Here is a 20821-nt window from a genome sequence, read left to right on the forward strand (position 1 = left end):
TGAAGTCGGGTTCATTACTCACTTTGGATAAACCTGTATATTGGAAGGTGCACCGGTCTATTTTAGAGTTGTAGGCACACACAAGCCCACAACTAAAAAATTTCCCACCTAATAAAACAAATCCTCTTCCCTTATATAATTTAGGATTGGAGCCTGAGGAGGGCACAAGAACATCTACTTAAACATTTATACTTGTCTAAATAAAAGATACTCAATGATGTTATTGGTCTGGACTCTTTGAAAACAAGACTGACAATCTCCTCCTTCCATAAACAGACAACTGTCCCAGATGGTCCCGGGCTCGTAAAATACGCTGGACATAAACAAGACCTTCAGGACTATCCCTAGCCGGCCCCCTCCCTCCACCTCACACACCGCACAGGGGACACTAAGCACACACATCAGTCCTAGGCAATCCCGCCACCCTCAGCGAGCAGAACTGACACCTCACATCACGGCTCCAGACCAGGGCTCCTCCTACACCCACATCCTACACCAGTCCATATGGGAGGGCGGGTCGGCAGGACAGCCCAGGTAGGCGTGCAGACGAAGCTGGCCTCACGCCTCTAGGACATTAATAAACATAGCCGAAGCCGCGGCCGCCTTACTGTCTCGGAGCCGCGTCCCCTCGTGGGCGGAACGAAGTGAAGGAGTCCAGGATCTACTCCCTGCCGAAGGGTAGCGGCCCAGCCCTCCCAGCTCCGCCGCAGGCTTCCAGGAGGACCCGCCTCCTGGGGGGGACCTTCCTGACCCGCGGCGCTTCCGCGACGCAGCCAGAGGGGCGGGGCGGACGGCAGAGCGAGTGGTGGAGGCGTCCGGCGTACTGCCTGACTCAAAAGGCAGCGCGGTGGCCCGGCTTCCAGCATTCGACGGAAGCGTAGCCCCGAAGGCCGGGGTGCAGGGGGGAGTCATCATCGGTGCGTCCCCAAGGGGGCCCGAAGGGCGTCGGGAAGCACCGCGCGGGGCCTCGAGGGGAGCGAGCCGCGGGCGCCCACGGCCGCCCGCCCTTTCCGGCTCCTCCCAGGAGAGCTCTGCGTCGGGCGCGTGAAGCCGCGGCGCTGGCTGCCCCGCGAGGGAGGACTATGAAGCTTCCGAACATCCTGCTCACCGGTTAGGGCGCGCGGCGGGGGCCGGGCCCGGGCCCGGGCCCGAGGGTGCCGAGTGGCTGGGAGGTCCCCGGGGTTCGGGAGAGGCGCGGGTCGCGGAGGCCTCGTCCTCCGGGCGCCTCGGGCCGCGCGGCGCGGCGTGGCGTGTTGCTGTCGCGTCAGGACCCGGCGCCGGCGACCGTTGCGGGGGAGGGGGCGGTAAGTCGGGTGGCCGGACGCGCCGCGGCGAGGAGGAGGAAGGAGAAGGAGGAAGGAGGAGAGATCGGCCGCCGGGTCGTGCTCCGCTGCCCCGCAGGAGACCTGGGTCTTTGTGAATCCGGTATTTCGCCTGGAGAACGGGCCGCTGCTGGTCCTTGGTCGGGGTTGGGCTTTGGATTTTTTTCAATGGCAGCGCCGTTCGGGCCGATTAGGAGATGATGGGGGTAGTTAGTGGTGGGTGCCTCCGCGCCTGGGCCTTCCTGGTCCTTATCTTCCCCCTTCCCCGCCCCCCGGCTTCTGAGAAACACTTCCCAAAAGATTTGCGTAGACGATTTGGGGAGTTCGTGACAGAGACGTGACCGGTTGAGTGTTGGTCTCGCTCGGTGGGGGTCAACAGGCTTTGTTGTGGTTGTTTGGGTGTGAAGGCTTCCGAGCGTCTGTGGCCCCACTCGTGCTGTGCGTGGAATGTTAAGAGCTGGAGCTGACCGTGGGTGGTGGAGCCCTTCTGGATCTTGGAAGTTCTAACTGGGAATATTAAGTTGTAGCATCTAATAGCATCATCGTTGGCCAGTCGTACAAAAATTGAAGGGGTATAGACCCTGTTCCTTTGTACAAAAAGAAATTAAGGTGCTGTTGGTGGGAGCGGAGCTTTTTAAGACATTGAAGCCAGTAGGCTGCAGGGTGAGACCCTGGTGATGCAGCACAGTTCGTAGGCAGGATCCCTGGGTTGGGTCTCCACGACTACATAAACTGGATAGTGTAATTTATGCCTGTTATCCCAGAATAGTAAGGAAGATTAGAACATTTGAATGGCTGAAATTATGTTTTGATTGTCATATAATTGTATTAGCTATAAAAGGAGAAAAGCAAAGGACTGTATAGGATGTCAGTGCTGTATGTGTGGATATATATAATGTGTGTATGTGTGCACATAGTTGAATACATAGCAAGCAGTATATCATAGTCCCTTAGAAACACACAAACACATAGAAAGTTAAGTAAGAAACTAGTTTGCAGTAGTTCCCTCTGGGGAAGTTTAGAGTTAGGGGTGAGTAGTCGTTATGAGATATCTCATACTAATTAAATTTTTTCCATTAAAGCAATAAATGAGGGTAGTTTATTTGAGGTGCTTTATTTTATGCTGGCTAGTTTCATGTTTTTGGCAGACAGATTGGCATCAACATTGCTGAAGTCTTATCCCTGAAAATTAGGATAAAGAGACTGACCCAGTTATTTCTGGAGAATTTTTTGTTTGGTTTATTTTGGTTTGGTTTTGAGACAAGGTGTCTGTATCCTTGGCTGTCTGAAACTCACTATGTAGATCAGGCTGGCCTTGAACTCACAGAGATCTGCCTGCCTCTGCCCTCTGAGTGCTGGGATTAAAGGCATACACCACCATGCCAGGCTTTCTGCTGGGAGGATTTTTTTTTTTAATATTTTGTTTATTTATTATGTATGCAGTGTTCTGCCTGCAGGCTGGAAGAGGGCACCAGATCTCATTACAGATAGTTGTGAGCCACCATGTGGTTGCTGGGCCTTGAACTCAGGACCTCTGGAAGAGCAGTCAGTTCTCTTAACCTCTGAGCCATTTCTCCAGCCCCAGGGATTTTTTATTAGATCATGGTATATATTCATGTATGGTTGCTAATTAAGAAAAGTTTTGTATCAGTTAGGAACCTTCAGGGAACACCATGCCTGACATCTAATAAGTAGTATTTGAACAGTTTTTTTTTTTCCTGTGGCTTCTTTTACAGGTACACCAGGGGTTGGAAAAACCACGCTAGGCAAAGAACTTGCATCAAGATCAGGACTGAAGTACATTAATGTGGGGGATTTAGCTAAAGAAGGTAAGAGACACTTTGATGTTGGATTCGTGTTTTTAAGTCAGGTAGTAGAGTGTCAGTCCTAAGTTAGCTAAGTGTTGCTAGAGGGTCCAGAAAGCAGAAAGACACTGGGAGTAAGCAATTTGTGTTCTGCTAGGGACACAAGAAATAAAAAGCACTACATGCTTAGTATTATTGTATTGTTATTTTGGACATTTCCCCTTCCCTAACCCAAAATAACTAGCAGTGTTTGTGAACAATAATAATTGGGACAGCTTCTGTGAGGAGATTGGATACAAAAGAGCTGACTATGAAGAGGAGGGAAAAATGCTGTGGGTGATTGTTTGTTTGTTTGTTGTTTTTCGAGACAGGGTCTCTCTGTAGCTTTGGAGTCTGTCCTGGACTAGCTCTGTAGACCAGGCTGGCCTCGAACTCACAGAGATCCACCTGCCTCTGCCTCCTGAGTGCTGGGATTACAGGTGTGTACCACCACCGCCCGGCGGCTGTGGGTGATTTTTAAACATGTGTGAGACAGTATATTGATCTCTGAGGAAGGACAGATTATTGTAGGATATTAACTCTATCATGTTATTTAATTAGTCACTTTAACTGTGATAGTTGCATGCCCAGGCTCACTGCAGATAGTCTAAAGTAGTGTTTTTACTGATTTTACCCTGTTTTCCCCTAATCTTTTATTACTTAATTTATTTGTGTCATCTTTTTTTATATTCCACATTCAGAGAAGGAACTCAGTGTTTTTAAGCAAAGGGAAGTTTAAGTATGCTTAAATTAAAAAGATTGGTGTTTTACATTTTAAAAATATTTTTGAAAATTTTAACACATTTGAAAATTTTAAAATTCCTAACAGTTGCTGCTAAAGTAACTATTTCGGTTTGATCTAATTTCCCTATTTTTTTTAAATGACCTAAAGTCTGATCACCGGATATCATGGAGTCTGGCAAGATGGCTTCTCCCAAGAGCGTGCCGAAAGATGCACAGATGATGGCACAAATCCTGAAGGATATGGGGATTACAGAATATGAGCCAAGAGTTATAAATCAGATGCTGGAGTTTGCCTTCCGATACGTGACCACAATTCTAGATGATGCTAAGATATACTCAAGCCACGCCAAGAAGGCGACAGTTGATGCAGACGATGTGCGGTTGGCCATCCAGTGCCGTGCTGACCAGTCGTTCACTTCTCCTCCCCCGAGAGACTTTTTATTAGATATTGCAAGACAAAGAAACCAGACCCCTTTGCCGTTGATCAAGCCATACTCAGGTCCTAGATTGCCACCCGATAGATATTGTTTAACTGCCCCAAACTATAGGCTTAAGTCCTTACAAAAAAAGGCACCTGCTCCTGCTGGAAGGATAACAGTTCCGCGGTTAAGTGTTGGTTCAGTTTCTAGCAGACCAAGTACTCCCACACTAGGCACACCAACTCCACAAACCATGTCTGTCTCAGCGAAAGTGGGCACTCCAATGTCCCTCACAGGACAGAGGTTTACAGTGCAGATGCCTGCTTCTCAGTCCCCTGCCGTGAAAGCTTCCATCCCTGCAACATCGGCAGTTCAGAATGTTCTGATCAATCCATCATTAATTGGGTCCAAAAACATCCTTATTACTACTAATATGGTATCACAAAATACAGCCAATGAGTCAGCAAATGCCCTGAAAAGAAAGCGTGAAGATGACGATGACGATGATGATGATGACGATGATGACTATGATAATTTGTAATCTAGCCTTGATGCATGTAACATGTGTACTTGGTCTTGAATCCATTGTACTGAAATTAAACAAGCATGCTGGATGTTCTAAAGCTGTATTTTAGAAAATGGTGTTTGATAATAAGTACACGTACTATGCTTTTCAATTGAAATGTTCATTTTTAATAGATCTAGTAATGGTTTTTCATCAACCTTTGTGCAGACAAAATAAAATTGTCATTTATCAATTTGATTTTGGTACTTTGGCAATTATGTTTTCGCTAGCAATTCCCCTTCATCTTAAAGTTGTTGCAGCCTTTGATATTACATCTACTGTGCTACCTACCTCTAATGTCTTCTGGTGTTTAATTATTTTGAGGCACAGTCTTATCTATGCAGTGCAGGCTGTCCTGGAACTATGTTGACCAGGCTGGCCTTGAATTTACAGAGTTCTTCCTGCCTCTGCCTCCCAAGTACTGGCATTAAAGGTGTGTACCAACGTACCCGGCCAGATAATTATTTTAGAGTCTCTTTGTATAAGTTACTCTTTGGGTATTTTCTCATGTTTATGTAACCATGACACCTACTGAGAAAGACTACTTGGTTAAGATTTCTACATATAACTAAATTTATTTATTTCATTTTTATGCTTAGATTTAACTATCTCAGTGGCCTATTTTCTCAGGTCCTTTTTTTAAATAGTATTCCTTTGGTCATATTTGGTTGTACTTAAGACTCTTGGCATTTCTCAGTTTCTACCTCATTTTTTTCCCAATTGTTTTATGTATGTGGGTGTTTTGCTTGTGTGTAAGTGCACCACACATGTGCCTGGTGCCCATGGAGGCCTGAAGAGAGCTTCAGATACCCTGGGACTGGAGTCCCAGATGGTTGTAGGACACAGGTAGGTGCTGGGAATTGAACCTGGGTTTCTGGAAGCATAGCCACTGATCCATCTCTCTAGACTCCTTAAAGTTTAAAATTTTCCCGTAACTCTGGCTCAAATAATTCTCATAACTAAGCTTCTCAGTGGTATGGGAGCGTAAGAATGCTTATATTATCCTGTGTTCCTCAGATAACTTTCCACTTGATGTTCTTTCATATACAATTGTTTTAGTATTGTTAGCCTGATGAAGGCTAACTCCAGTGTACACAAAGGTCTGGGACTGGTAGAATAATACCAGGCATTGAATTCATTTTAGATAGAACAGGTCCTTACATGCATGCTGAGCATACACTGTATTACAGATCTACTTGCTCCATAGTTAGAATCTTGGTTTGTCTCTTAACTCAGGCGTTGGCAAGCTCCTGCTGTATATGTCCCTGAGCTAAGGAATATAGACATTTGTTCTACATAACTGTCTAAACTTCCAAATTAGCGTATTAAAGAGCAGGCCCTGCGATCATCCTTGATCCTCGCCACTTCCTGGTTCGACTTCCCACACATACACATATACTCTGCACTCTGCATAGACCTACTTGGTCTCTAACTTCTCATAGTTTCTCTGGGAGGGAAAAAAACAAAAACAAAAAACTGTGTAGTACTCTTTTCCCATCTCCCTGAATTTTTGGTTTTTGTTTGTTGGTTGGTTGGTTTTTGTTTTTGTTTTTCGAGACAAGGTTTCTCTGCAGCTTTGCTCCTTTCCTGGAACTCACTTGGTAGCCCAGGCTGGCCTCGAACTCACAAAGATCCGCCTGGCTCTGCCTCCTGAGTGCTGGGATTAAAGGTGTGCGCCTCCACCGCTCAGCTTTAAATTAGTTTTTTGTTTTTTTGTTTTTGAGCGGAGGATTGAACCCAGCCAGGGCCTTGTGCTCGCTAGGCAAGCGCTCTACCACTGACGTAAATCCCCAGCCCTTCTTTATGCAGTCTTAATGGCTGTTTAGATCTGACTTCAGCTTACTTAGACCCTTAAAATTATTTTCTAATTGCTTTCAAAGGCTCACCCTCCTTCTGGTCCCTAGACTCTCAGTCTTTGAGTCTCTTGCTTGCTTTGGTTAAAATGGTCTCCTCAGTTCTCTCTACCCCTTCTCCAGCTGACTACTTCAACTATCTGCTTAGAGAGTACTTCCTCTAGGAGCTGGAGAGATATAGCTCAGAGGAAAGAGCTCTTAGTCTGGAAGCATGGGAAAAGCGGGGCAATGTTGTGTGTGCCTGTAACCTCAGTGATGGTGAGTGGAGACAAGCAGATCATGGGAGCTCACTGGCCGGCCAACCTACCCCAAACAGTGAGCTTAATTTAGTGAGAAGGCCTGTCTTTGGGTAGTAAGGCCAATAGCAATAGAGGAAGGCACCCAGTGTCCTGCTCTAATTGCCGCAAAGGTACACAGACACACACTACTGAGCCTCCCCTGATATCTTGAGGTTATTCTAGGTACCCATCCAATTCCTCCTCTAGCAACACAAGCTCATTTCCAGACTCTTACCTGTCCTCTCCAGTTTATTATAAATTCTTTGAGGGAAGAGACTGTATTTGTCTTTATATATTCTGTTCCCTAGTGTGTCCTTATTTAATCTCTTCAATCACGAGTACATGCTGTGTGATAAAAGTATTTTGCAAATGAGTATTTGAAAGTTTATATTACATTTATTACATTAAAATATGTTGACATGGGCTGGAGAGATGACTCAGAGGTTAAGAGCACTGCTTGCTCTTCCAAAGGTCCTGAGTTCTATTCCGAGCAACCACATTGGTGGCTCACAACCATCTGTAATGAGATCTGGTGCCCTCTTCTGGCCTGCAGGGATATGTGCAGCCAAACACTATACACAATAAATAAATCTTTAAAAAAAAATGTTGACATGATTGAAAATATCCTTCATCAGCCTGGTGATGATGGAGCATTTAATCTCGGTACTTAAGGCAGAGGCAGACGGATCTGAGCTACATAGAGAAACGCTGTCTTGAAAAATACATACATACAAACATACCTACATACATACTCACTTTTTATTTGGTAATGAAGATGGCTCCGCAGGTAAAATCACATGTGTGAAGGCTCCCATGTGCTTTGATTCCCTATATATTCTTCTAACATATCATATACATACTCAGTAATAAAAAATCAAAACCTTCATTTTGCTCAGCAGTCAAGAGCAGTGACTAATCTTCAAGAGATGTGAGTTTGATTTCCAGCACCCACACACAGCTCAAAACTAACTCCACTTCCAGGGGATCCATCACCTTCTGGCCTCTGGACACCAGGGATGCATGTAGTTCAGACACACAGAGACAAGCATACATATACATCCTGTAAATTTTTAAAGAAAACCTTTAAAGCAAACATCACAACTCCAGGCGGTGGTAGTGCACGCCTTTAGTCCCAGCACTTGGGAGTCAGAGCCAGGCAGATCTCTGAGTTCAAGGACAGCCTGGGCTACAGAGCAAGATCCAGGACAGGCACCAATAACTATACAGAGAAACCCTGTCTCCAAAAAAAAAAAAAAAAAAAAAAAAACTGAAAAAGAAAAAAAGCACAGTAAACAAGTTTCTAATTCTAAAGGTTTTTTTAAACATCTATTTTAGACAACGTGTGTGTGTGTGTGTGTGTGTGTGTGTGTGTGTAAAATTGGGGGTGCAGTGTCAAGATAGAGTTTCTTTGTGTAGCTTTGGACCCTTTCCTGAAACTTGTTTTATAGACCAGGCTGGCCTAGAAATCATAGAGATCCCACCTGCCTCTGCTTCCTGAATGTTGGGATTAAAGGTGTGCACCACCACTGCCCTAGCCAAGCATATAATTTTTTAAAATTAAAAAAAAAAATGTTTGTGGGTGTTTTGCCTGTATGTAACATCTGCACCATTGTGCATATCTGATGCCCTGGAGTCCAGGAGAGGGCCTTAGATAGAGGTAAAGTGAATAGGAAGATAGGATTTCTGCTTATCAAATTTGTCTTACTTGTTATGAGTCCCAAAGTTAGAGAACCCACATGCTAGAAATATATGCTGTATCTGAACCTGCCAATTCTTCTGGGTGGTGCTTGCTTTGTGCTATAGCAGAAAACTACTCAGGTAAAAATAAATAACCAACAACGATGAAACAGCATTGCTTCTATACCACATGGGATAGAAGAGTGTTTGGTGATTAATTTGGATAATAGGCAAGATACTTAAGAGACCCTAGAGAACATTGTCCTGGATTCATTTGGGTAACTGTCCACTCTTACCATCAGAACTAAGAGCTCAGTGTCTCCATGCAGTACAGCATCAACTAGATGAAAAAGGATGTCAGGGTATCAGCAGGAGAAATTGGCTGTTGATGTCATTCTAGCTAAGAATGTTAGCTTCGAGGTTGGGGATTTAGCCCAGTGGTAGAGCACTTGCCTAGCAAGTGCAAGGCCCTGGGTTCGGTCCTCAGCTGGGGGTGGTGGTGGGGGGGGGGTGGTGTTAGCTTCAAATAAGGAAACAACAATGAGAAGGGACTATGACAGAATACCGTTTACCATCTTTGTGTGCTTATAGATGGTGCAAAGCATAGTTAATTCCTGCTTGACTTCAGCCTCTTAAATTCATTTGTTCTAATTTGAGTCTGAAATGTCCCTCACTGGCTCACATATTTGTGAATTTGTTTGAGACAGGGTCTCACTATGTAGCCCTGGCTAGCCTAGAACTTACTAATAGACCAGGCTGGCTTCATACTCAGAGCCACTTGTCTCTGCCTCCTGAGTGCTGGAATTGAAGGTGTGTGTCACCATACCCCTCTGTTTTAGATCAAAAAGAGTACTAAAGATTTATTTTTTATTATTTTTAATTATGTGTATGTGTCTGTGTGTGGTGTGTACATGTGAATGCAGGTACCCCCAGAGACCAGAGGTATTGATTGGATCCCCTGAAGTTGGAGTTGCAGGCAGTTGGAAGCTGCCCCATGTAGATGTTGGAAACAATTCTGGTCCTCTGCAGAAGGACATTCTTAACCACAATGCCTTCTCTGCAGCCCCATAGGCTCATGTCCCCAGATGGTGACACTGGCGTTTGTGAAACTTTCGGGAGGTATGGCCTGGCTAGCAGAGAGGTACAGGGGCTATCCTTGGTCTCCCCTCTACTTCCTGTTCAGTCACCTTGTCAAACAGTGGCAGCTGCAGACTCCCACCCCCTCGGCCTGGAGCTGCTCTGTCATAACTTCTCTGTCATGAGGGCTGACATCTCCTGAAAGCATGACCTTTGCTCCTTCTGTGGGGGATTTAGTCACTCCATGAGAAAGGTGACCGCTGCCTAGGGAACAGGAATTAAGTAGTTCCTAAGTACGACATCCATGCCTTTGCTGCCACAGCTGGTGTCCTTGGATGCTTGTCTACGTGGTCAAGGATGCCCTGTCTTTTCACAGCAGCTTTCGTTATTTTAAACTTATCGACAGCACTTGGCGTGGGTTTATGAATTAGTTCATATGGTTGTTTTGTTTTGAGACTAGGTCTCTTCTGTCCCAGCCCGGCCTATAACTTGCTTTGTTGTCAAGAATGACCTTGAACTCCTACCTAGTTATCCTGGGTGCTTGGATTTTAGACATGTGAGACCACGCCTGGTTTATTATTGCTGGCACTCAAACGCAGGGTTTCATGTACTGTAGGCAAGCCCTCTGCCAACGAAGTTATTCCCACTAAGTTTTTTTTTTCTTTCCAGTTTTATGTCTGTAAGTTTTTTTGCCTATATGTATGTATACCATGGGTATGTCTGGTGCCCACAGAAGCCAGAAGAGGGTGTCAGAACCCTTGGAACCAGCGTTACAGACAGTTGTGAGTCACCATGTGAGCCCTGGGAACTGAAACCAGGTCTTCTGAAAGACCAGCAAGAGCCTTTAACTGATGAGCCATCTCTCAAGCCTCTGACTTTTAAAATAAAACCTTTTTTTTTTTTTTCACTTGAATATATGAGATTGAACTCAGGGCCTTGTGAATGTTAAGCAAGTGCTCTACCACTGAGCTCCAGCCACAGGTCCAAGACTATCTAGCTTTTGAGAGGAATGGCTTTTGGAGATTCTGAGAAATAAAGATACCAATTCCCCTTCCCCGATCCTTATGAAAATGTGAGATCAGGGAAGGGGAGTTCCCTGCCTGAAGCAAGAACCTGAGATTGATTGCTTGGAGTAAGTTTACATTCTTTTTGGTTTTTTGGTTTTGTTTTGTTTTGTTTTGTTTTTTTCTAGAGTTGAGGACCAAACCCAGGGCCTTGTGCTTGGTAGGCAAGCGCACTACCACTGAGCTAAATCCCCAACCCCTCTTTTTGTTTTTTGAGATCAGGTTTTTCTGTGTAGCTCTGGCTGTCCTGGAAACTGCTTTGTCGACCAGGCTGGCCTAGAACTCACAGAGATCCACCTGCCTCTGCCTCCCAAGTGCTGGGATTAGAGGCCACCACGGCAGCAGCAAGTTTATATTTTTGACCTTAATCTGGAACCCAATCTTAGTTTGGTTTGGTTTGTTTGGGTTTTTTTAATTGTTTTGTTTTGAGGCAGGGTCTCTCTATGTAGTCCTGGATGTCCTGGAACTCACTATGTAGACTAGGCTGGCCTTGAATTCACAGAGATCTGCCCACCTCTGCCTCCAGCACGCTGGAATTGGAGCCCAATTTTATTGAGTGTGAGAGTGTCAGTCCATGTATTCTCTTTTCCTACCAATCAAAAACAAAACAGAATATTATTTCTTCCACTAATAGCCTCACAAATTCTGATATTGGCTGTCCCCTCCCCCTCTTTAAAGTTACTGCAACTTTGATGTTTGAAATTTTCAGATAAAGGCTGGAAAGATGGCCGAGACATTAAGAATGCACACTGCTTTTGCAAAGAACCCAAGTTCAGAGCACCACATTGGGTGGTTCACAACTGTCTGTGACTCCAGTTCTGTGGAGATCCAGTGGCTCTGGCCTTTGCAGGCACCCACACTCATGCACATAACTAGACATAGATGTACACATAATTAAAAATAATAAGCCAGCTGTGGTGGCTAAGGCCTTTAATTCCAACTTTTGTGAGGCAGAAGGCAGATAGATTTCTGTGAGTTCAAGGCCAGCCAGATACATATAGTGAGACTGTCTTAGAGGGGAGTTGTAGAAAGTAAATCTTTTATTAAAAAAAAAAAAAAATTATAGCTGGTGGCAGTGGTGGCAGCACACGCCTTTAATCCCAGTACTTGAGAGGCAGAGGCAGGAAGATCTCTGGTTAGAGGCCAGCCTGGTCTACAGAGCTAGTTCTAGGACAGCCAAGACTATACAAAGAAATCTTGTATTGAGAAGAAAAAAAAAAAAGCATTCTGCTCTTGTGGAGGGGCAGAGTTCAGTTCCTGGCACTTGTCTTGTGGTTTACAGCCAGCATCCTATACAAGTTCCACACTTCTGGCCTCCTCAGGAATCTGCACTCACAGACACACACATAATTAAAAATAAAATCTTAATTTTTGTTTGTGTATTTTATGTATGCAAATGCTGTTCGATGGTTGTAAGCCACCATTTTGTTGCTGGGGTTTGAACTTCGGACCTTTAGAAGAGTAGAGCAGCCAGTGCTCCTAACTGCTGAGCCATCTCTCCAATCCCCAATAAAATCTTAATTAAAAAAAAAAATGTAAAGGTTTTGGATGCTGGGCATGGTACATGCCTGTAATCCTACAGGTTGAAATCAGAGGATTCCTAGTCCAAGGTCAGGGTGGGCTGCATGGTGAGACCCTGACTCAAGAGCACAAAGCAAACCAACTTTAAGATACCCAGGTTTCCTTCTAGATAAGATTCCGGTTTGTCAGCATTGCTTTCCGTGACTGCGACCATGTCGTAGCTATTGTTCGTGTCTCAGCTGTTGGATCGGCTCCCTCCCTTTCTTGCATCTGAAAGAATCAATGATGAGTTTCCTCAAATCTAAAATTAACTGAAAATCGGTGAAAGCTGCTTGGGGCATATTAACACGCTAATGTCAATCTCTCGTAGGGCAGTTATATGATGGCTACGATGAAGAATACAGTTGTCCGATTTTAGATGAAGATAGGGTAAGAATGACTGAACAGAGGGGTATGCATTTGTTGAACTTCTTGGGAAAGTTTGTTTCCGTTTTCTTAGGGCCATTCACCCTTTTTATTCCTTGTGTGTTTGTTACAGGTCGTTGATGAGTTAGAGAATCAGATGAGAGAAGGTGGCGTTATTGTCGATTACCATGGCTGTGATTTCTTTCCGGAACGTTGGTTTCACATAGTTTTTGTGTTGAGAACAGATAACAGTATACTGTACAAAAGACTTGAAACAAGGTAAGGAAAAGAAAAAGGTGGTTCTGTTTTTGTTTTGTGCTGGTTTTTTTGTTTGTTTGTTTTTAGACAGGGTTTCTCTATGTAACAGTCCTAGCTGTCCACTTTATAGACCCGGCTGGCCTCGAACATACAGAGATCCCATCCCTCTGCCTCTGCCTCTGCCTCCTGAGTGCTGGGATTCTTATTTTGTTCTTAAAGCGAATAAACTGGTATTCAGGTTCATGAGGGTGGCTGATACTACCATGAGAAGATTTTCTGTTTGAAAAGTATCTGCTTTATTTGTTCTCTATAAAGTAAACCTGTGTGATAGTTATTTTGAACCAAAGACATTTGTAAAACACAGGTGAGTTATTCTGAGTGACAGAATGTCTCAAATGAATTTTGTTTGTTTGTTTTTTATTTTTTTTCAAGACAGGGTTTCTCTTTGTAGCCCTGGCTGTCCTATAACTCACTCTGTGGATCAGGCTGGCCTCTAACTCAGAGAACTGCCTGCCTCTGCCTCCCAAGTGCTAGGATTAAAGGCATGTGCCATCACTGCCCAGCTTCAGCTGAAAATTTGATTTAATAAAATATACCAGATAGAAACCTCCACATAATCATGTTTTATCCTTGATACAAGCCTTTTCTAGAAAAGGAGCTAAACAATAATATTTTTTGTGCTTACTGCCCATTCAAATTATCCCTACATCAACAATGGGGAAGTTTATGAAAACTAACAAGATAATTCAACATTTTGCAATCATTAAAATATATTTGGGGCCAGGCGGTGGTGGCATAAGGCTTTAATCCCAGCACTGGGAGGCAGAGGCAGGTGGATCTCTGTGAGTTTGAGGCCAGCCTGGTCTCCAAAGCGAGTTCCTGGAAAGGCGCAAAGCTACACAGAGAAACTCTGTTGGGGGTTGGGGGAATATATATAAATGACATATCTATATAGAACATTAGATTTAACCAGAAAAAGGAACTTGGGGGGAAAACTTTTTTCTGATATATTTTGATCTGGACTGTAGGCAGATAGAGATTCTAGAGGGCCAAGACAGTATCAGAAAAAGCTCCAGAATTTTGTCAAATCTTGGATCAGAATGGCCAGCTCTGATTGACCACTGGTTGGGATTCGTATACAACCTTTGCACAGAGGGCAAGTATCATCTGTATGACAAATTAGGCTAAGCTCGATCTGGACTTCCATCTTTGTTCTTTAAACAGTGAAAAGCCATTATAAACTTCTGAGCAAAGAGAAATAGATGTAAGATGTGAAAGTGAGCCAGTTGTCATGGCCACACCTTTAATCCCAGCACTGGGAGGCAGACGCAGGCGGAGCTCTGTGAGTTCAATGCCAGCCTTGTCTATAGAATGATCAGAAGTTCAGAGTCATCCTTTGCTACATAGTGAGTTCAAGGCCAGCCTGGGCTACATGACACCCTGTCTTAAAAAATAGAGAAAATTGGGTTGGATATTTAGCTCAGTGGTAGAGTGCTTGCCTAGCAAAAGCAAGGCCCTGGGTTCTATCCTCAGCTCAAAGAAAAAAAAAAAAAAAAAAAACAGAGTGAGTTACAGGACAGCCAGTGCTATATAGTGAGACCCTGTCTCGAAAAACTAATTGAACAAGATGTGAAAGTGAAGAGGAGACTATTTGAGACAGGAAGGGAGCGGTGGGATTAGGGGTGACAGTGACAATAATGGAATTCGGTGTGGGCAAGTGCATGATAAACGTGAAAATGTCATAATGGAATCCATTATTTATATGTTAATTAGGATTTTAAAGACATTCACGGAGAGGAGCGGGCCATGTAGCTGAGTGGTGGAGCAAGTGCAAGGCCCCAAGTTCAAGAGAGACAATTGTGCAAAGAACAATAGAGACCATATGGACACACGCCTTTGTCAGTCAAGACAATTTACATTTTACCTTACAAACCAGTTTTATGTAAATCACCGAAGACTAAGATGTGAAAGAGCTAGTCAATATTTTTGGCTTTATTTGTAAAAATTTTTTTTTTTTTTTTTTGTTTTTGTTTTTGTTTTTTGAGACAGGGTTCCTCTGTAGCTTTGGAGTCTGTCCTGGGCTAGCTCTGTACACCAGGCTAGCCTCAAACTCACAGAGATCCACCTGCCTCTACCTCCCGAGTGCTGGGATTACAGGAGTGCACCACCACTGCCCAGCTAGTTGTAATATTTAATGTGTATGTGTGTGCGCGCGCGCACGTGCGCGCACGTACTTGAGTGTGTACGTATATGCACCACATTCACGAAGGAGCCCATAGAGGTCAGACCTCTGAACTTGTATCCTCTGAAAGAGCAAGGAGTGCTCTTGACCACTGCGCCATCTCTCCAGCCTGTATTTTCTTAGTTCTGAGATAGACCCTGAGAAGTCTGCTTTCCGGCCTCCACTGCTTAAGGTTTCCTGGGATTGCTAGAATCCTGACTCTTTCTTTTGCTCCAGCTGAGTAATCAGAGCTGGCTTGCAAATGGATGGCTTCAGAAGAGTCACTTGTACATGACATCATCTCCATCATCATATCCCTTCCCTGTACTAGGTCTTCTGCACAAGTGGCCCACTCCTGTTTAGTAGAGTTGGTCACATCTTCAAAGGTCACTGATTCCTGAAGCTTGGATGTTAAGGAAACACTGTTAATCCTACAGACGCCAATAAAGACCACTGACCCAAATTATGGCCAGATTAAAGCAAGCTTGATTCATGTACACATCAAGGTGGGGTTCATGAGAGCATCAAGCCAATTTCTCATATCCCTTTGTAGGGCAAAACTGCAAATGTCGTTACAGAAGCGAGAACAGGCAGTTAGGATTTTACAAAGCAGCTAAGGAAATCTTCCTGGAGCAGTTGTTCCAGAACATTTTATGATTACGGAGTGGGGGCGCAACCCGGCTGTGAGAAACAGAAACTCAAAATTTAAAGTAAACAGATACTTAACTTAGCTACAGGTTCCAAATGGCTTCCAGGAACAAAATGGAGTTGGGCTGGTTCTTCAGCTGCTATCATCAAATCTCTTTTATTGCTATCAAAGGCTCCGAATGACCTTGGTGCTTTTCAGCAGTAGAGGGCAAGATGCCATGTAGTAGTCCTCTGGCCCCTTAGCTTTTTAACTGGCTTAATTGGGTAATTTACATACTGCCTAAATATTATATAAATTACTTTTATTACCTTTGGGATTGGTAAAATACAGATATCATTTTTATGATGAACTAGCCAATCATGTATGGTAGTCCATGTTTTCCTCTGTGTATACTATCTGTCTGTCTGTCTTATCATAAATTCTTGCTATGGATCCTTTTATTTGTTTCTTAGCCAAGAATCTGGTTTGGGGTAGGTACTTGTTTGTTGGCCAATTGATTGGTAATTTTTTTTTAAAGATTTATTTATTTATTATGTATACAGAAGAGGGCGCCAGATTGCGTTACAGATGGTTGTGAACCACCATGTGGTTGCTGGGAATTGAACTCAGGACCTTTGGAAGAACAGTCAGTGCTCTTAACCTCTGAGCCATCTCTCCAGCCCCCCAATTGGTAATTATTTGAGCAGCTAAGAAATTAGCAAGGGATTCAGATAAACTCAAATGTTAGTCTCATAATTCTTGGTTTAGCCCTCATGTCCAAGAAGTCTGTCATACAGTGGCTAGTCTGTTTTCTCTAGGCAAAGAGAGCATGAGACATGTTTTGTGCAATTTCTGATGTATTCACGACGTGTCCAGTTTCCAGCTTGTTCCCAAAGCTTTGTTTAATACCATTCTGTTGGCTTTGCCCCTCTGCCTTCTAGGGGTTACAGTGAGAAGAAGCTGCAAGACAACATTCAGTGTGAGATTTTCCAAGTTCTTTATGAAGAAGCCAGAGCCTCTTACCGAGAAGAAATTGTGCATCAGTTGCCCAGTAATGAACCAGAGCAGCTGGAGGATAACATCAACCAAATTTCAAAATGGATTGAGCAGTGGGTCAAAGATCATAACACTTAAATTAGAGACTGGCTAGCCAGGTGCGGTTGGTGCACACCTTTAACCCTAGATCTTGGGAGGCAGAGGCTAGTCTACATAGTGAGTTCTAGGCCAGCCAGGGTTGTGTAGGAAGACTCTGTCTCAAAAGAAAAAAGAGCCTGGCCTCAGTAAAGCCACCCCTGTTGATCACTCAGTCCACCTACCAGAAATGCCCAGGGATCCGCAGAAGAAAACTATGTTGCAGCTCTAGCTGCAGCCTGGATTTCTTTTTCTCCATGAGAAAGCTCACCAACAATCCCAAATACTGATAGAAATTATTTTATTAAGGACCTAAAAATTGTCATCAAGTTCAATGGGCAATAAATCTGATCAGTGGGGACATAGCTTTTAAATTTACTAAAATGTAGGTGATCTCTTAAAATAAAATTGGAAAACTAAAGGTACACCATCAGAGTATTGCTTTTTTATTTATAAAATTAGAGGGGCTGATGAGATGGCTGACTAAATAAAAAACTTGTCACCATGGCTGAGGACATGAGTTTAATGTCAGAGACTCACATGAAAAGGAGAGAACCAACTGAGATTGTTGTCAGATTTCCACATGCACACTGTGGCATGGGCATTCACATGTGCACACAGAATCAATGAAAAGGAGGTTTAAATCACTGGAGGGTTGGGGAGGTGGCTCAGTGATAAAGTGCTTACTAAGCAGGCGTGAGGACTAGAGTTCTGCCTGTCAACAGCACTGGGGACAGAGGGAGTCCCTGGGACAGGCTGGCTAACTAGACCAGCTGGAATCGGCAAGAGACTGCTTCAGTTAAACAGTGACCAAGGAAGAGAACTTTGGACTTCACATGTATGTGCCAAGGGCACCCACACTCATATATAAAATGTGAACTGACAATTGGGAGACGAGGAAGATCCAGGTGAATGGAGTCTGATTACCACTGATACAGACATAGCCATGTCCTGGGCCCCATAGCCTCAGACCATAGGAAAGCCTTCTCCTCAGGGTGAGGCCCAGAAGGATGGCAAAGCTTTCTTGTGGTGAGTGTGGATGTTGACTGTGTGCAGAAAATGTCCCCCATAACTTCCTTCCCTGGGCATTTATGGCCCAGAGAGCTCTTAAGAGATTAGCTAAACCAGCTGCCTAGATCCAGCAGTATACCATAAACCCCGCCTCCTTGTTATCTGTATGTAGTAACTCCACCTCCTTGTTATCTGTATGTAGTAACTCCACCTCCTTGTTATCTGTATGTAGTAACTCCACCTCCTTGTTAGATGTGTGTAGTAACTCCACCTCCTTGTTCAGCTGTGTGCAATAACCCGCCTAACAACAAGCTGAGCTACAGGGTGCTGAGGTTTCTCCATCCCAGGGCCCAGTCCACTGATTAGTACACAGGCTGATAGTACACCAGCTCTTCTGTCTATGTGTGCCATTTCTTCATGCCCTTGACACCCCTAATCAGGCCTGTTGCTGGAGCCATCCTGGACACATCAAACAATACCTGTTCTGTATACAGAACTCATTTGGTACAAGACGTTACACTGGCCTTTTAGCCCAGGTCACCTCCCTTTAGGAAATAATGTTACTGGTTTCCTGTATATCCTTGCAGATACTTTATGCCTATATAACGTGTGTGTATACATTTTTTTTTTTTAAATCGTGGTGGTTACCGTGGTGCACACCTTTAATCACAGCACTCAGGAGGCAGAGGCAGGTGGATCTCTGGGTTTGAGGACAGCCTGGTCTACAGAGTGAGTTCTAGGATGGCAGGGCTACACAGAGAAACCTTTCTCTCTCTCTCTCTCTCTCTCTCTCTCTCTCTCTCTCTCTCTCTCACACACACACACACACACACACACACACACACACACACACACTTAGTATGATTCCCAGAACCCACAATTTTAAAAAGGTAGGTGGGGTGGCACGTCCATGTAATCCTAGTGCTGGAGAGGCAGAGACTGGTGGCTCCCTGGGGCTCGCTGGCCAGCCGAGGCCACTTCATGAGTTCCAGGCTTTGGTGCCTAAGGAATGTCCACCGTTGTCCTCTGGCTTCCATGTGCACATACATACACAAAATAACACATCATACACATTGTTCTGTATTTTTTTATTATGTGAGGATTATATCATTTTAGAAAATACAGACCTCTTGCCAGGCAGTAGTGACAAACACTTTTAATCCCAGCACTAGGGAGGCAGACCCAGGCAGTTCTCTGTGAGTTCAAGGCCAGCCTGGTCTACAGAGCGAGTTCCAGGACAGCCAAGGCTACACAGAGAAACCCTGTCTCAAAAAAACAAGACAAGTCAGGCGGTGGTGGTGCACGCCTGTAATTCCAGCACTCGGGAGGCAGAGGCAGGCGGATCTCTGTGAGTTCGAGACCAGCCTGGTCTACAAAGCAAGTTCCAGGAAAGGCACAAAGCTACAGAGAAACCCTGTCTGGAAAAAAACAAAAGAAAAAAGAGGAAAAAAAAAAGATTAAAAAAAAGTAAACACAGACCTCTCAATTGTCTTTTAGATAAATTTTACCATCTTAAGATTCAGGTTTTAAGGGTTGGGGATTTAGCTCAGTGGTAGAGCGCTTGCCTAGCTAGCAAAAGCAAGGCCCTGGGTTCGATCCTCAGCTAAAAAAAAAAAAAAAAAAAAGATTCAGGTTTTAAAATTTGATGACAAATATACAGTTAGTCTGGGGGTGTGGCTCAGTGATGGCATATTTAAATGGACAAAGCCTGTCTTAGTCACTGGTCCATTGCTATGAGACACCATGACCAAGGCAACTTATATAAGAAAGCATCTGATCAGAGGGCGAGCCTGTGACCATCGTGGCAGGGAGCATGGTAGCAGGCAGGCAGGCATGGCCCTGGAGCGGTAGCGGACAGCTCACATGTGACCCACAAGCAGGAGGTAAAGAGATACCTGGCCTGGTTTGGAACAACATTCCTCACCTAGGGCGGAACATAACCCTTTATCCTTCAGGAAAATAAGATCTGGCCCTCTCCTGTTTTGCATGACCACCTCTGCCAGGGAGGATAAGGAGTCCTGGAGGTGTGAGATGGAGTTTTCTAGTCTCTGTGTCTTCATTGATGGGAAGACAGAGGCTGGAGTGATGCTGCTGTTGAGTGATCGGGACGCAGCCCCGGTCCCTGGTCCCCAGTCCCACTAAGCTAGTCCCCATTAGCACAGACAGAATGAGGGCTGTAACCGGTTCTCTCTTACAGTGGCTGGAGCTAATAGGCTCAATTAGGTCAGGCAAATCCTTCCTCAGTGTGATACATCAGTCGGGGCACGAGTCTGACTAATATACAAAACCCCTGGGTCTTATTAAGGACCGTGAGATGTGTGCACACGGAATCAGCCCAGAGGAACACGCCCACCAGGAGTCGTTCAAGGGCAACAGGTAGCCAGTCTGGTTCCCAGTGGCTGAGTGCAGTGGACCTGATATTCCAGTGGGATTGTCCTATGCATAAGCCTCGGCCCTCCACCTGTCGGAGTGTTACGGAGGCCTTGGTTTTCCAGCGACACTGTTGAGGGTCAGTGGTGACACTAAACTTGCCCATTACCAGTACTCCCTCATAGGGGTGGGGGGGTTGTATATCATATCAGAGCCAACAAGAGGCTGTCAAATTGGGCCTGGTGTCATTAAGAAGCAGAAAGGATTTTTGGAGCAGGGAGAACAGCGGGTCCCTCCCTATCTGTTGGTCTGGAAGGGGGAGGGATACTCCACAGGCAGTCTGTGTGGCTGGGCCTAATGGTGGTATGGTCAGACTCAGTGATAGTGCTGTGTCCCCTGGGTACAATGCACTTTGGTTGGGGGGGGGGGGGGC

General features: G+C 44.7%; 3 protein-coding genes across 4 annotated transcripts in view; 2 read left to right on the plus strand and 1 right to left on the minus strand.

Annotated features, from left to right (window-relative positions):
* The window catches only part of Rad17 (RAD17 checkpoint clamp loader component), a 31052-nt gene extending 29789 nt beyond the window's left edge, over nucleotides 1–1263 (minus strand). The window contains exon 1 of one of the 2 annotated variants that reach the window (XM_036207003.1): nucleotides 1109–1263. The gene's annotated coding sequence lies outside the window, so the exon portion shown is untranslated. Of the gene's footprint in view, nucleotides 1–608 lie in introns of both variants that reach the window. The other variant, XM_036207002.1, reaches the window with a different exon arrangement.
* Nucleotides 998–5092, plus strand: Taf9 (TATA-box binding protein associated factor 9). Its single transcript, XM_036207004.1, has 3 exons — nucleotides 998–1110; nucleotides 3059–3151; nucleotides 4059–5092. The coding sequence occupies exon 3, from the start codon at nucleotides 4076–4078 to the stop codon at nucleotides 4868–4870; it is 795 nt and encodes a 264-aa protein (XP_036062897.1). The 5' UTR covers nucleotides 998–1110; nucleotides 3059–3151; nucleotides 4059–4075; the 3' UTR covers nucleotides 4871–5092.
* On the plus strand, nucleotides 1055–17086 carry Ak6 (adenylate kinase 6). The gene is made up of 5 exons (XM_036207005.1): nucleotides 1055–1110; nucleotides 3059–3151; nucleotides 12735–12793; nucleotides 12903–13048; nucleotides 16818–17086. The coding sequence occupies exons 1-5, from the start codon at nucleotides 1083–1085 to the stop codon at nucleotides 17008–17010; spliced, it is 519 nt and encodes a 172-aa protein (XP_036062898.1). The 5' UTR covers nucleotides 1055–1082; the 3' UTR covers nucleotides 17011–17086.
* The last annotated feature ends 3735 nt before the right edge of the window (nucleotides 17087–20821 follow it).

This window comes from Onychomys torridus, chromosome 15 (assembly GCF_903995425.1).
Source record: "Onychomys torridus chromosome 15, mOncTor1.1, whole genome shotgun sequence".
NCBI classification, from domain to species: domain Eukaryota; kingdom Metazoa; phylum Chordata; class Mammalia; order Rodentia; family Cricetidae; genus Onychomys; species Onychomys torridus.

Coding starts and splice junctions, on each gene's coding strand:
- Taf9 (XM_036207004.1), top strand. CDS start 4,076: ATGGAGTCTGGCAAGATGGCTTCTCCCAAGAGCGTGCCGAAAGATGCA.
- Ak6 (XM_036207005.1), top strand. CDS start 1,083: ATGAAGCTTCCGAACATCCTGCTCACCG. Junction 3,152..12,734: donor GGGGGATTTAGCTAAAGAAG/GTAAGAGACACT, acceptor AATCTCTCGTAG/GGCAGTTATATGATGGCTAC. Junction 13,049..16,817: donor TACAAAAGACTTGAAACAAG/GTAAGGAAAAGA, acceptor TCTGCCTTCTAG/GGGTTACAGTGAGAAGAAGC.